Below are 12,981 nucleotides of genomic sequence, written 5' to 3' on the forward strand. Positions count from 1 at the left end.
CTGGCAATGGTTAAAATGGTTTCAGAAGCAAACAGCCAGAACCAAAGAGGATGAGAATTCAAATTGTTTATTATTCGACATACTTGCAATTACATTTCGGCAATATTTTTAGAAGCTTTTCTTTAGCTTGCCCTGTTTGTTTATTTATTTATTTATTGTTTGTTTGGGTCAAATCTTGAAAGCTAAATTTGACCCACTTCCAGTTGTTCGATCGGCTTGAAATTTGGCATACTTGTGTAAATTTGGTGACAATACAATAATCTGGCAGTGACATCTTGGTAGTCCTGCCAGGATCGTCCCTGCAGGAGGGAACTCCTCAATAGTTAATAGTACAGACTTGAAATTTGGTACAGATATATAGTTTAGACGACAATGCAAGTACAGTCAACAAAAAGTACATTCGGCAAAAAAAGCTTGTATTAAAAATGAAAATTTTAACAAAAACTTACTACAAGCATTATATTTATTTGCAATGTAATGTAACTATGTTTTCTCGGGTGGAATCTTTCAACTCAAATTTGAAGTGGATATCTTCAACCGATTGAGCTGAAATTTTACACGCATGTATAAATCCGATGAAAATGCAATATTATTATAACACGGAGTCGGATCTGATGATAAAGCTAGCGGGTGACCATAGGAACTCTGTGATAAACGACACGACCGCATCGAGTTTGGACTAACGAGTCTTGACGAGTACTTTGGTAACCAGGGGCATAAAGTACAGTTAGCACAAAAAAACTTATATTAGAAGAATTTCAAGAAAAACTTTTACTGAACTGTTTACGGAACCCTTCATGTACGAGTCCGACTCGCACTTGACCAATTTTTTCGCATGTTTTATTTACAGTCAGAATTCCTGATTAACGGATTTCTTTTTAAACTACTATATATGGTTATGTATATAGTATTATTAAGATTTATTTAATAGTATTGATCTTACAAGAGTTAATACTAGAGACTCGTAGATCAGCTATTGCGGTCTCATTCATCATCATTGATAAAACTTATTGACAAGCAGTGGAATCATCAATCGTATTCATATGAGCAATAAACTGAGATCCTAGAATTTACTTATCTTATCGGATATAAAGTTAGGTACTTATTACAAAATTTAATGTTCGGGTGTTCGATTGGAGATATCTTTTAAAGGGGATCCTTATTAAAACAATACTTTTCTGCATATCATCCTTATTTCCATCCTTAGTTATTGGATGGGTATTGCCAGCAGGTTAGCGAAAATATTTTCCGATTATCCGGTTCGGCTGCGAAATATAAAGCTTTAATGTAATTTTTTCTAGTACCAATCCTACTAATACTTATTTATTTATTTATCCACAAAACGTCCAACAAGTTAGTTTATAACTTGGATTAAAACATAGGATACCTACTTTTTATCCCGACATTTCCCACGGGATAGGGATAAAATCTTGAAATAACAACCGCTGGGCTTAGAGTCATGAAATTTGGTATGTAGGTTGCTGGACGTCTGAAATAACATATAGGGTAATTTTTATCCCGATATTCCCATGGGATAGGGATAAAATCTCGAACTAATAACCAGTGGGATTAGAGTCAGGAAATTTGGTACGTTTATATAGCTGGACATCTGGAATAACACATAGGCAATTTTTTTTTTCCCGATATTCCCACGGGATAGGGATAAAATCTCGAAATAACAACTGCTGGGATTAGAGTCATGAAATTTGGCATGGTTGTTATAATATAACGTCAATGAAAACCACGATGTAATTTTAGGGAATTCCCACGAGAATTTAATAAAATCCCGGAATTTCAATTCAACTGCTGTATCTAATGATTTATGCGTGCGAAGCCGCGGGTAAACGCTAGTACATAAATACTTGTAATGAGTTTAACCCATTCATTGCCGAGCGCCAGATTACGTACTATACCGCGATGCCGACGCTTCTGCAGAACAGACGCCCATCGGCGTCAGCGGCATCCAGGGAAAGCTGAATTAGTTTTCAGCACTCGAGTTGCAGATTTGTAGATATGCATAAGAAACAGTGATCGAAAACCATTTGTGATTTTTTATTATCACTATTTTTGTACAGAAGTAATGAATAATGTTTTGCTATCGTGTTTTGTCGGAAAAGTTTGGTATTTATCTTGATACGATGAAAAAACATTATTCACTAGATCTATAAGCCGGTGACTGACTTACACAATATTATGAAGTTTTAAAATAAACTCATTCGGAGGTAAATAGCGAGAGATTGTTTCAGATACAATTCTAGAAATTTGGAAATATAAAAAAAATTTAAAAGAAAAGTTTACCTCACTTTAAACACGCTTTATTGCCAAAAGGAGAGACACAACTTTGAACAACGGCGACAGCCACACTAGGCTGAGCTTGTATCGTGGGTAGGGCTTGCACTTCGAATATTCGAATTATTCGAATATTCGATATTCGATTTTATGGTAATTTCTATAAGTACTAATTAACAGTGTAAAGATTAAACAAGACACGAGACATGAAGCGAACGCCTAAAAAATTAAAACCTTTATGTTAAATAAATAAATATAATAGTAAATAAATAAATACCTACCTCGTGCTACATTGTACTCATGTTTTGCGAGCCATAAATTAGTCAGCTGTTTAATGTACAAATATAATCCATTTTGTGTACTTACTGGATTTATTATTTATTTGAGGGCTATCGTTTTTTGTCTCACTAGATGGCGCACTGTTGCGTGAGGTTTTTAAGTATGGCTTTCAAAGTGTTTAAACGGGTGTAAAAACTAAGTTTAGATTAAAATCATATTTAATACACCTTAAAACCGTACCATAAAAATATCGAGCATGCCACAGTGTTGCATAGTCCCCGTTTTGTTCGGAAAAAAGGGAGGACAAAGGTTTCCGAAAGACAAAACTGTCTCAAAACACAGACATTAATTGCTCCGGAACGCATATTTGCCATAATTAATTTCAGATATCGCAAAATATTCACAAAAATATTCTAATTATAAATAAACCCGCGTAGCTCACCCAAAAACTATGAGATTTGACATTTCGGAGACCTCACGCTACACCAGCGCCTCTAGCTGCGAATTCATACGCGATAGGTACTCATTGAACAAAAAAAATATTTTTCGAGAATAAAAATATTTTTTCATGCATTAATTATAGATATTATTATCATGGATTATTTATAGACTTCGAAAGAACCTCATAATAGTCATAAATTACCTTTACGCTGTTTTACTGCTAATAATTAATTATTTTACCTCTTGATTATCTTTTAAACAGTAAAGGTTAGGCCACTACTGTCTTAGAGAAATTAACTTAATTATTGTCCCCTTAAAGTTAACGGAAATCAAAAATAACACAATAAAAAATAACAACACATAATGTACGTCTTACTATTCGTACACGAATATTCGAAACTACCCATAGTTTTAATGAAATATTTCCAGTTGAAATGTTTCCAGGGCCCGCGTGGGAACTATGGCTCAAGCCCTCTTGTTCTGAGAGGCCTGTGCCCAGCAGTGGGACGTATATAGGCTGGGATAAATGAAAGATTTCCAGTTTGAAAGATGAACTCGATATACTGGCGGTTTTTTTTTGTATGAGGGGGAAAACGAGCAGACGGGTCATCTGAAGGAGAGCGATCACCGTCGCCCATGGACACCCGCAACACGAGGGGAATCACAGGTGCGTTGCCGACCCCTTTAGGAATTGGTAGGCTCGTTTTTTAAAAATCCCTAAGTTGTAACGCTCCGGGAATGTTGCCGCAGTAAGCTGATTCCAGATCTTCGTCGTGCGAGGAAAGAAGTTTCGCTTAAAACGCACGGTACTAGACTGCCAATCATCAAGATGGTGAGGATGGAAAGACAGACGGTTCCTCGAAGTGCGGTAGTGGAATTTAGCCGCAGACAGCAATTGGCATTGTTCATATTTTACCAATGTACCCTAATTCGAAAACCATCCCGAGGGATAGGGTTATTGAACAATTTTGTCCTATTCTGATCCAAAAATACTTAAGGGCTACGAATATATCTTGGCAAAAATATGTTTGACCTAGTTTGGCCTTTGTATTTTCGCCTTTTTTTTTTTATTAAGGGACCTAGTGATGCCATCCACGAAGACGCGTGATTTTTTTCAAAAGTAGCCATTAATGATATTGTAATAAGAACCAAGGCACGCGTCATCTTGAATGACTTTACCTGTATCTAAGTTTATCTATGGTATCTGTCACGCAGGGCCTGTATTACGAAGTGCAAAATTCGAACTTCGTATCTTGCCGCCCCGCTGACGTTTATATTATTTAATACGAGAGCGTGAGGGACGGAACAACACGAACTTCGAATTTCGTAGTACCCCCGCAGATCGCAAGCAGACATGGTGTCATTCAGTTGTCACATTAGCCAAAGAGTAGGTATTGACATAAAAAACAGAATGTACTCTAGCAGTTTTCTGCCTAATGAGTAATTAATTGAAAAAAAAAACATTAAAATATATAAAGAGATGTCATTATGATATAAACCTGAAGAGATTAAGTCCCTACTCGCGCCTATTACAACTACCAACGTAGAAAGATCTTTCAGTTCGTTGAAATGGATGTTTAAAGAAAGACGCCGTAGTTTAACTGTTCCAAATATACATGAGTAAAAATAAAATTGTATCATAATTTGTATACAATTCGCAGAGAGGTAGTTATTACATAATATGATTCTTTTCAGACAAAGCTATCTACTTATCTCTGCTCTTTCTCAAAACAACATCCGATTGAATGTGACACAGACATTTAGCATCTATTGTCATTGACAACTAGCTAGTTTCACCGTTCACTTTGTTTCAGCCGCCATGTGTAATTTACGAGACGTCGTATCTGATATTTAAAAAAAAATTGAACTATGCCATTTTATGCCAAGATATTCAAATAAGTATCTTGAAATTATCTATATTTTAAGAAAATAAGATACAAAAAGAGTAGTAAAAAAAAGTGATCAATGCCAATTCGAAGAGTTCGTCAGAACACTCCCCATGATAAATACGGTATAATATGCAAAGAGACGCCACATACCTCCGACAAGCCAAAGGATCGAGTAGGCCAGAGAGTGCCTGATTATCGACAAGTTGCGTCCAACTTCTAGTTTAATACAAAATAGTGTCAGCTTACGCTAAACTTTATAAAGAAAATTACTTATTTGAGTTAGAATCCCACTAATATTAAAAATGCGAAAGTATGGTCTGTTTGTAAGTTTGTTACCTCTTCACGTCTAAACCGCTGCACCAAATTATATGAAATCTGGTATAGAGATAGTTAGTGTTCCGTGGAAGGACATAGATAGTTTTATTCCGGAAAGTTGTAATTTACTCGTATTGATTATTGCGGGATAGTGAGTGATAATAGAATTCTGCGCGGACGGAGTCGCGGGCTACAGCGAGTTTTATTGTACATTAGATCTGTATTTTAAAAAATATTTTCCGGTTTAGTCACCTATTTTTTTATTTTAAACTAAAATACCTGGCCTGACATTGCGTCAGAACGAGAGTTGTGGAGGTCAAGAGGGGAGGCTTTTGCCCAGCAGTGGGACACTATACAGGCTACTTAAAAAATAATAATAATAATAATAATTATTGAACTGATCACAAGACTTGTTAAATGTATCAAAAGCACATTTTCAGTTATTTCTTTACATTTTATGCATTGCATTACATTAATTTTAATCATCGAAATACTTTAGATATATTAAAGAAGGCGACCTTATTAAGGAAATAAACGTTTATTATTTTTATTATATACTTATGTACTCCAAAATTAAATGAAACTTTTTATAAACGTAGGTATTCTAGACGCGATTAAAAAAAACGCGCGTGTAAGTTCTAGCCTCTATAAATAAATAAATAATAAATAAATATCACGGGACAATTCACACCAATTAACCTAGGCCCAAAATAAGCTTAGCAAAGCTTGTGTTATGGGTACTAAGCAACGGATAAATATAATTATATAGATAGATACATACTTAAATACATATTAAACACCCAAGACCCGAGAACAAACATTCGTATTTATCATACAAATATCTGCCCCGACACGGGAATCGAACCCGGGACCTCAAGCTTCGTAGTCAGGTTCGCTAACCACTAGGCCATCTGGTCGTCAAAATGTGAACCGTATAACCGTGTGTGTGTATATTACCTATTAATGCCTATAGAGTCCCAGAATGCGATTATTTCTTCATAAATTGTTTAGAAACTACGAAAATACTTTTAAACTAAGATTGGGGTAGGTACTTTACGTGTGATTCTTAAATCGTTAATAGATTTTCATTATCTATTTAAATTATTGCACCGAAGCCCACGCTATTAAAGCAATGGTCATAAGTCCGTAACTTTTAAAGCCTGCTTGATAGCTTTCTTCTTTTTTAAACCCCAACGCAAAAAGAGGGATGTTATAAGTTTGACCGCTATGTGCGTCTCTCTCTCTCTCTGTGTGTGTGGTGTGTGTGTGTGTTTGTGTGTGAGTTTGTGTGTGTGTGTGTGTGTGTGTGTGTGTGTGTGTGTGTGTGTGTGTGTGTGTGTGTGTGTGTGTGTGTGTGTGTGTGTGTGTGTGTGTGTGTGTGTGTGTGTGTGTGTGTGTGTGTGTGTGTGTGTGTGTGTGTGTGTGTGTGTACGTGTCTGTCTGTCTGTGGCACCGTAGCTCTTAAACGGGTGGACCGATTTGAATGCGGTTTTTTTTTAATTTGAAATCAGATTTTCTAGCGATGGTTCTTAGATATGTTTCATCAAAATCGGTTCAGCCGTTTTTAAGATATTGAACTTTGAAGTGACAATGTCGGGGGTTTTCCAACTTTTTGTTGGTTAGGTTATTACCGCCGTGAATTTTTTCACGTGTGCTAAAATAATCATTTTCACATTTTTGTCATTGATAACATTTCAAAAACGGACACTCAAATCGAAAAATGGTTGTCATAAATCTGCAAAATTTTTGAAACATGAGAGAAAACCAGAAAATATCTTTCTGATAAATGAAAAATTTACACTATTACTTGTATGTTGTCATCCAAACATATCTATACCAAATGTTATGCCAATCCGACCCCTGGAAGTGAGTTCAATTTGATTTCTGAGATTTGACCTCTACCCCCTAGACATTTCTTGTTCTGTTGTACTTTGTTGCGTGCCAAAACTGAGCCTAAAAAAGTACAAGGATCTAGTAAGCACAATTTACCTCTTAGTTCAATGACACGTTTTTTCCTCTTATATATTTTTTTTTTTAATAGAAGTTAATTACATCTGTCTCGATACATATTGCGACACTTGTGTAAAAATTGCTTTATTTAATTTTCTATTCTAATTCCTGAGGCTCTCAAATAAAAGCCTTACTTTTTTAATATAAAAATTAGAAAGCCACTTTTTAAATCTTAAAGGACAAATTTATTAAAGCTAATCCATAAGACTATAATAAAAATCTCTATCTATAAAATCGTCGCGCTCTAGCGAAATATTGATGAAAGATAAGAATGAGGACTGCGTTTGTTGGAAAGATTTGCCGCTGTTTACTCTCAAGAAAATAAATAAATAGCAAGTGGTAACACGATAACGTTAACTGTAAAATTACGGATATGTACAGTCACCAGCACCAATATCTGACACAACAAGCGTGCATAAATATCTGATACGACTCTATTTCTAGGGCCGGAAGGACGTGTCAGATATTTTTGCACGCTCCGCTGTGGCAGACATTAATGCTGGTGACTGTACCATCAGCCAAGTAAGTGGTGTATCAATTTTAAACAAGTTCCTATAAAAATTAATACATTGCTATATAAAATTGAAAGTTCAAGTTGACAGACACATCTATGTATTGGCATTATAGTTTTATGACATGCAAACGATTATTAACTTTAGGGTGGTACACCAAATATTATTTGACTGATGGTACGAGTAGAAGTCATACAAAAAAATATGAGTAATCAGTGCTGGTCATCATTTGAGAATAAAAAATAATGGCCAATTTGACAGTATGAAACATAGTCCAGATATTTATATCAATTGATTACAATTTCAGAGGAAACGAAGATAATTATTTATTTACTTACCGAATACCGCATTCCATAAATAGGAGGACAAATCCATATAGCATGCACCTCAGGGCGTAGGCTCTTAGAATTACTCTAAGAAGACTCGGCGTACGTTTGTCTCCAGCTCGCGCCACTTCCTCTTCCCAAAGACGGGCAAATTTGTCTCCAAGGGGGCCTGAACAAGGTTATTGTTATTGCATATTGTGTTGTAAATGCGTAAATATTACGTACACCATATTAAAGGGCTGCACTTTTTAAATCTTATTATTTAAACGTTGTTTAGATATGTTTCAATACTAGGATTGAAACAAAAATAATTTGAAATTAAGATTTGAGCAAAAGTATGGGTCAGACTATACCAAAGGGGGCACCATAAGTACAATTTACAAAACAATACAAAAACATAGGAGTCAAAAAAGAAATAACCCTATTATCAAAAAAAAGCGAAAAAAATTTTTTTCTTTCACTGAAAATTTTCAAGCAAAAATTACTATGGAGCCAGGACTTTTTTATGTTAGTATAAGCCCTATTTTAAATGATTGTTATAAATATACGTACGTTAAAATGAGCATCTTTTAATAGGGGTACTTTTCTCTGTGACCAACTACAGATGAGATAGGAGATGTAGAAGAAAGAAAACGAGCATTCAACTTATATTTCGATCAAACAATAGCTAAGTTTAACGGCTTAATTCGGTCTGGCACTTCGCCGGCCGCTGCCGCGGCACGCTCGCTTCGCTCGCCCGACTCGTGTGTTGTGATCATAATTCATACTAACCAATCCTCGCTTCGCTCGTCCAACTTTGGGTCCCTATATCTCGGCCATTTATGATTAGAGAAAAGTTGTTCAAAAAATACGCTTATTTTAACGTATTCTATTCGATAACATCATTTAAAATATGTGGCATTATGACTTCATTTTGGTAAAAAAAAATCTGTCTGTGCCCCCTTTGCTACAGTCCAACCAAATTATAGCTTCTTACCAGATGCATGTTCTTTCAGAGGTTCATAAAGGTTTTCCTCTTCCATTTCATGTTTCAAACCACCCCAAAAGATTGGCAAAGTCCATCTAAAAAAAATTGCAGAATTAATGCTTATTATATCATTAGAAAAATATATTTTTGCAGATAGGTAGGTAGTTGAGCAAATTTTGACAAGAGATGTATAGCTTTATCGCTTATGCTATTTAAGATGAATTCATTTCTATTAACACAGCACACGGAAATCACGGAACACAGATCAATAAGTAGGTACAGAATCGTCTGTCAACACACACACACAACACACAAACATCACACCTATATTCCCAAATGGGGTAGGCAGAGCATACGAAACGTTACCGCTTCGGAGCCACATTTAGCAATTTCAGGTTTAAAGTTTGACAAAAAAGATGCAATAGTGACAGGTTGCTAGCCTAGGTGTGTGTGTTTGTATGTTTGTCCGTATTTCAAGTTGAAACGGAGCGACGGATTGACATGATTTTTGGCAGAGATAGTTTATAGCCATAGAGATAGTTTATGGGCCAGAGAGTGACATAGGCTACTTTTTATCCCGGAAAAATGCACAGTTCCCGAGGTAACCGCGCGCGATAACCGAATTCCACGCGGGCTAAAGCTAGTTGTCCATAACTCAATCTTCATTAAAGAGTTAACAAGGTTGACTATTCAGGAATATGGCAAACCCTTTAATAACTTTTCACCTTTGAATCTATGTTACTTTTTGACTGGTAGGTAAATTTAGGAAAAGGAAATAAAGTATACAAATTTTCAGGGTTGGAATGTGTCTAAAGGGTGGGTGGCTCCTCACAAGCTCAGGGCCTGAGACCCTATTTTACCTATGGCCTGGTTTGCGGTCAGCCCAGGAAGCAAGGCTCATGGGGAGCCCGGATAGTCTGGGATCTTGACTATATGGCCAGTCCAATGCTGCAGCTGTACAAGCCTAATATATATTAACTTGTAATCTAGCAATAACCAATAAAAGCATACAATTACAAGCAGTACAACTTACCACGTCAGGTATGTACATGCATTAACCTGTCATCACCCAGGATAACAGGATCGAAGGATTTTGGGCACAAATTTGTGCCTCTGGGAGAGGACAGGTTAAGATGTTGTAAGCAAGCAGTAAAAAACCTGCATTTTAATCATGTTTGCTCATTTAACTAATATTAATAAATTTTCTTATAAATTTTACAGGTAAAAATAAAAATAGATAAAGGTAGCCTTAATTTTCCATGATCTGTGTCTGCCTATCCATGCATATGAAAGGTTCATTTAGGTTTATTATTTACTTTTGATATTGTAATAATCGGGTGCCCTTTGCAAGGTCTAAAATGTTGTCTTAAAACTTTTTGGTTGAAAATGTTTGGTGTAATATAATGTAGAATGCCATACTTCTTTTTTTGCATAAAGATTATTTTGCATACATATTTTGTATCCTAAAGAACTTTTGGTCTAAAATTATATAGTCTATGAATTACTAAAAAACCGGCCAAGAGCTTGTTGGACACGCCCAAAATAGGGTTCCGTAGCCATTACGAAAAAAATAAGTAATATTTTCTAAGGATTTCGTATTTTATACGGAATCTTCCAAGTTTAGGTATATTTTATACCTTAGGCTGCTATTTACTCAAACTACTAATAATTCTCAAGCAAACTTAGCCGTTATAGTCTAGATTTTAATGAAAATTTGCACTTAAATTGAATATTTTGCAAAAAAAATCACTGAATCGAAAAATCGTTTCAGTAACCCCCAATGATTTTAAAATACCTATCCAACGATACCCCACACTACAAGGTTGGATGAGAAAAACAAAAACACCCCCACTTTACGTCTATGGGAGGTAAACTAAAAAAAATATTTTTTGAAAATAATATTGTACCATTTTGTCGGCATAGTTTACATACATATTCGTGCAAAATTACAGCTTTCTAGCATTGATAGTCCCTGAGCAAAGCCGCGGACGGACAAACAGACAGACATGGCGAAACTATAAGGGTTCCGTTTTTGCCATTTTGTCTCTGGAACCCTAAAAAGGCAATCCATAACATTGGTGGGTGTAACTATAATTGGGAATGGGGGGCAGAGCCCCCCCACAAGTGGTCTCGCAATATAAAATACCCAGCTAACATGATTGCTCAACTAATCTATAGGTTAGTTTAGGTTAGTATTGTGTCAAGGCGCGAAGCGCCGCAACTAGGCGGAATAGGAGCTCTGCACCTCAGATTCGTAGACTTTATATGAATATTTGTTTTCCACACATAATTAGTGGTAACAATATTCAGAATGACATTATACCTAAAATACATTCCACAAAATAATGTTATTCCACACAAATGTTGTACTAAACAATTTTTCAACCAAACAATATATTATGAAAAACAATTTCGACCAAACAATTCAATCATTTGACGAAACATTTGCATGCAAAAAATTGAAAAAATATTACAACTTTTGACCATTTGATAAAGATCCATTGTAATGTATGCTAAAATGTTAACTGACAATAAAATCAATTAAAGTACTAACAAAACTAAGTAAACCTTCATACATAGCGTTTAAACTCTTAAACCCTGACTTTTTATAATAGACACAGTGCTTCAGACTAATCTGAGAACTATGTTTTATGACTTTCGAAACTATTTCAATAAATTTAGTCCTTATTTGCTTGAAATTTTTATACTCCACATGGTGAGCGTTACCTTTTTTCTTACATTTGATATGTCAAATTGTATGTTCTATTGTGTTCAAAGGTTAACTGGAAGAAATCCCTTTAACCCGCTGGGATAAGTTCGCCTTTGTACATCTTATTATTCTGTTTTCTGTTAACTTCATGTGTTTTAATGTACACTATAGTTTTTACAGTAGGTACACTAGGATTTAAGAGGTTATCTATCACACAACAGAAAAAGGCAGATACTTCGCATAGGGGCAAGCACAAATATTAACTTGCGTATTATGATTACAGTAGTCATAGAAAGTGGGTACTCTTCTTAAAGTTAACCATGAAAGCAAATAGGTTTGTGTTATTAAAATAGTCTCACCCAAATGTCATTGCAGACAAGGGATTCGCACTAGCCCTTGGATGTGGAGGCCGGCCTTTTTTCTTTAACGATTCCATGATTGGTTATCTGGAAAAAAAACTGAATATTGCAAAATTTAACAACACACAAATAAAATAAATGAATACATTATGTAACTGTTTCAGAAACTGTGGGACAAAAAACGTGACATGCATATTACCTAAAACAACATTGTTTCAGTTAGCATGCAAATTATAATACTTACCGATTTTCGGTGGTGGACACTCGATGCAAGAACTACGAGCTGTATAACCTCAGAAGACTAGACCAAATCGCATATTTGATTATTATAATGCCTCAAAATTACAAGCACGGCAATAAAAACGAACAGCATTTAATTAACAACTACCTACACGACACCCTTAAAACAAATCAGCTAAAATATTAAATTAACTAAATTGATCCTTTTAATAATGCTCCATAATTTTTGAAATATCTCTCAAGGTAAAGTTTAAACGGAACCAAAATCGGAATAAAACAAAGAAAATAAAATAAAATTATTACTACAAATCGCCGACAAAATTTTGACGTGCCGGATGGAAGAGAGGTGACGACGAGCACCTTTGGTATGGTAGAGAAACAAAACTAATGGAAGTGATGGATGATCGGAATGATAATGAGTGGGGGCACACTTAAAACGTCAACGTCACCTTTTCACGCACACGTCAGCGCCTCTGGCGGCAAAAGAAAAAAAAACTTTAATTTAAAAGTTATCTTTTCGTTATCTGCCGAAAACGCTGACGGCCATGTTAATCTATAGATTTAGATTATCTTTTCTGTGACGTCATAAAACTCGTAAACAAACATTTGACAATTTTGATATAATATTATTATATTCTTGTGAT

At 35.3% G+C, this 12,981-nt stretch overlaps 1 protein-coding gene across 1 annotated transcript in view; it reads right to left on the bottom strand.

Annotated features, from left to right (window-relative positions):
* LOC141428611 (probable multidrug resistance-associated protein lethal(2)03659) overlaps positions 1–12,747 on the bottom strand; it is a 53,632-nt gene extending 40,885 nt beyond the window's left edge. Inside the window, exons 1-4 of the mRNA XM_074088617.1 lie at positions 12,342–12,747; positions 12,098–12,184; positions 9,038–9,123; positions 8,074–8,230 (exon numbers count right to left, since the gene is read on the bottom strand). Coding sequence (XP_073944718.1) covers positions 8,074–8,230; positions 9,038–9,123; positions 12,098–12,174 — 320 coding nt within the window. The 5' untranslated portion in view covers positions 12,175–12,184; positions 12,342–12,747. The remainder of the gene's footprint in view (positions 1–8,073; positions 8,231–9,037; positions 9,124–12,097; positions 12,185–12,341) is intronic.
* Between the last annotated feature and the right edge of the window lie 234 nt (positions 12,748–12,981).

Source organism: Choristoneura fumiferana, chromosome Z (genome assembly GCF_025370935.1).
Source record: "Choristoneura fumiferana chromosome Z, NRCan_CFum_1, whole genome shotgun sequence".
Classification (NCBI taxonomy): Eukaryota; Metazoa; Arthropoda; class Insecta; order Lepidoptera; family Tortricidae; genus Choristoneura; species Choristoneura fumiferana.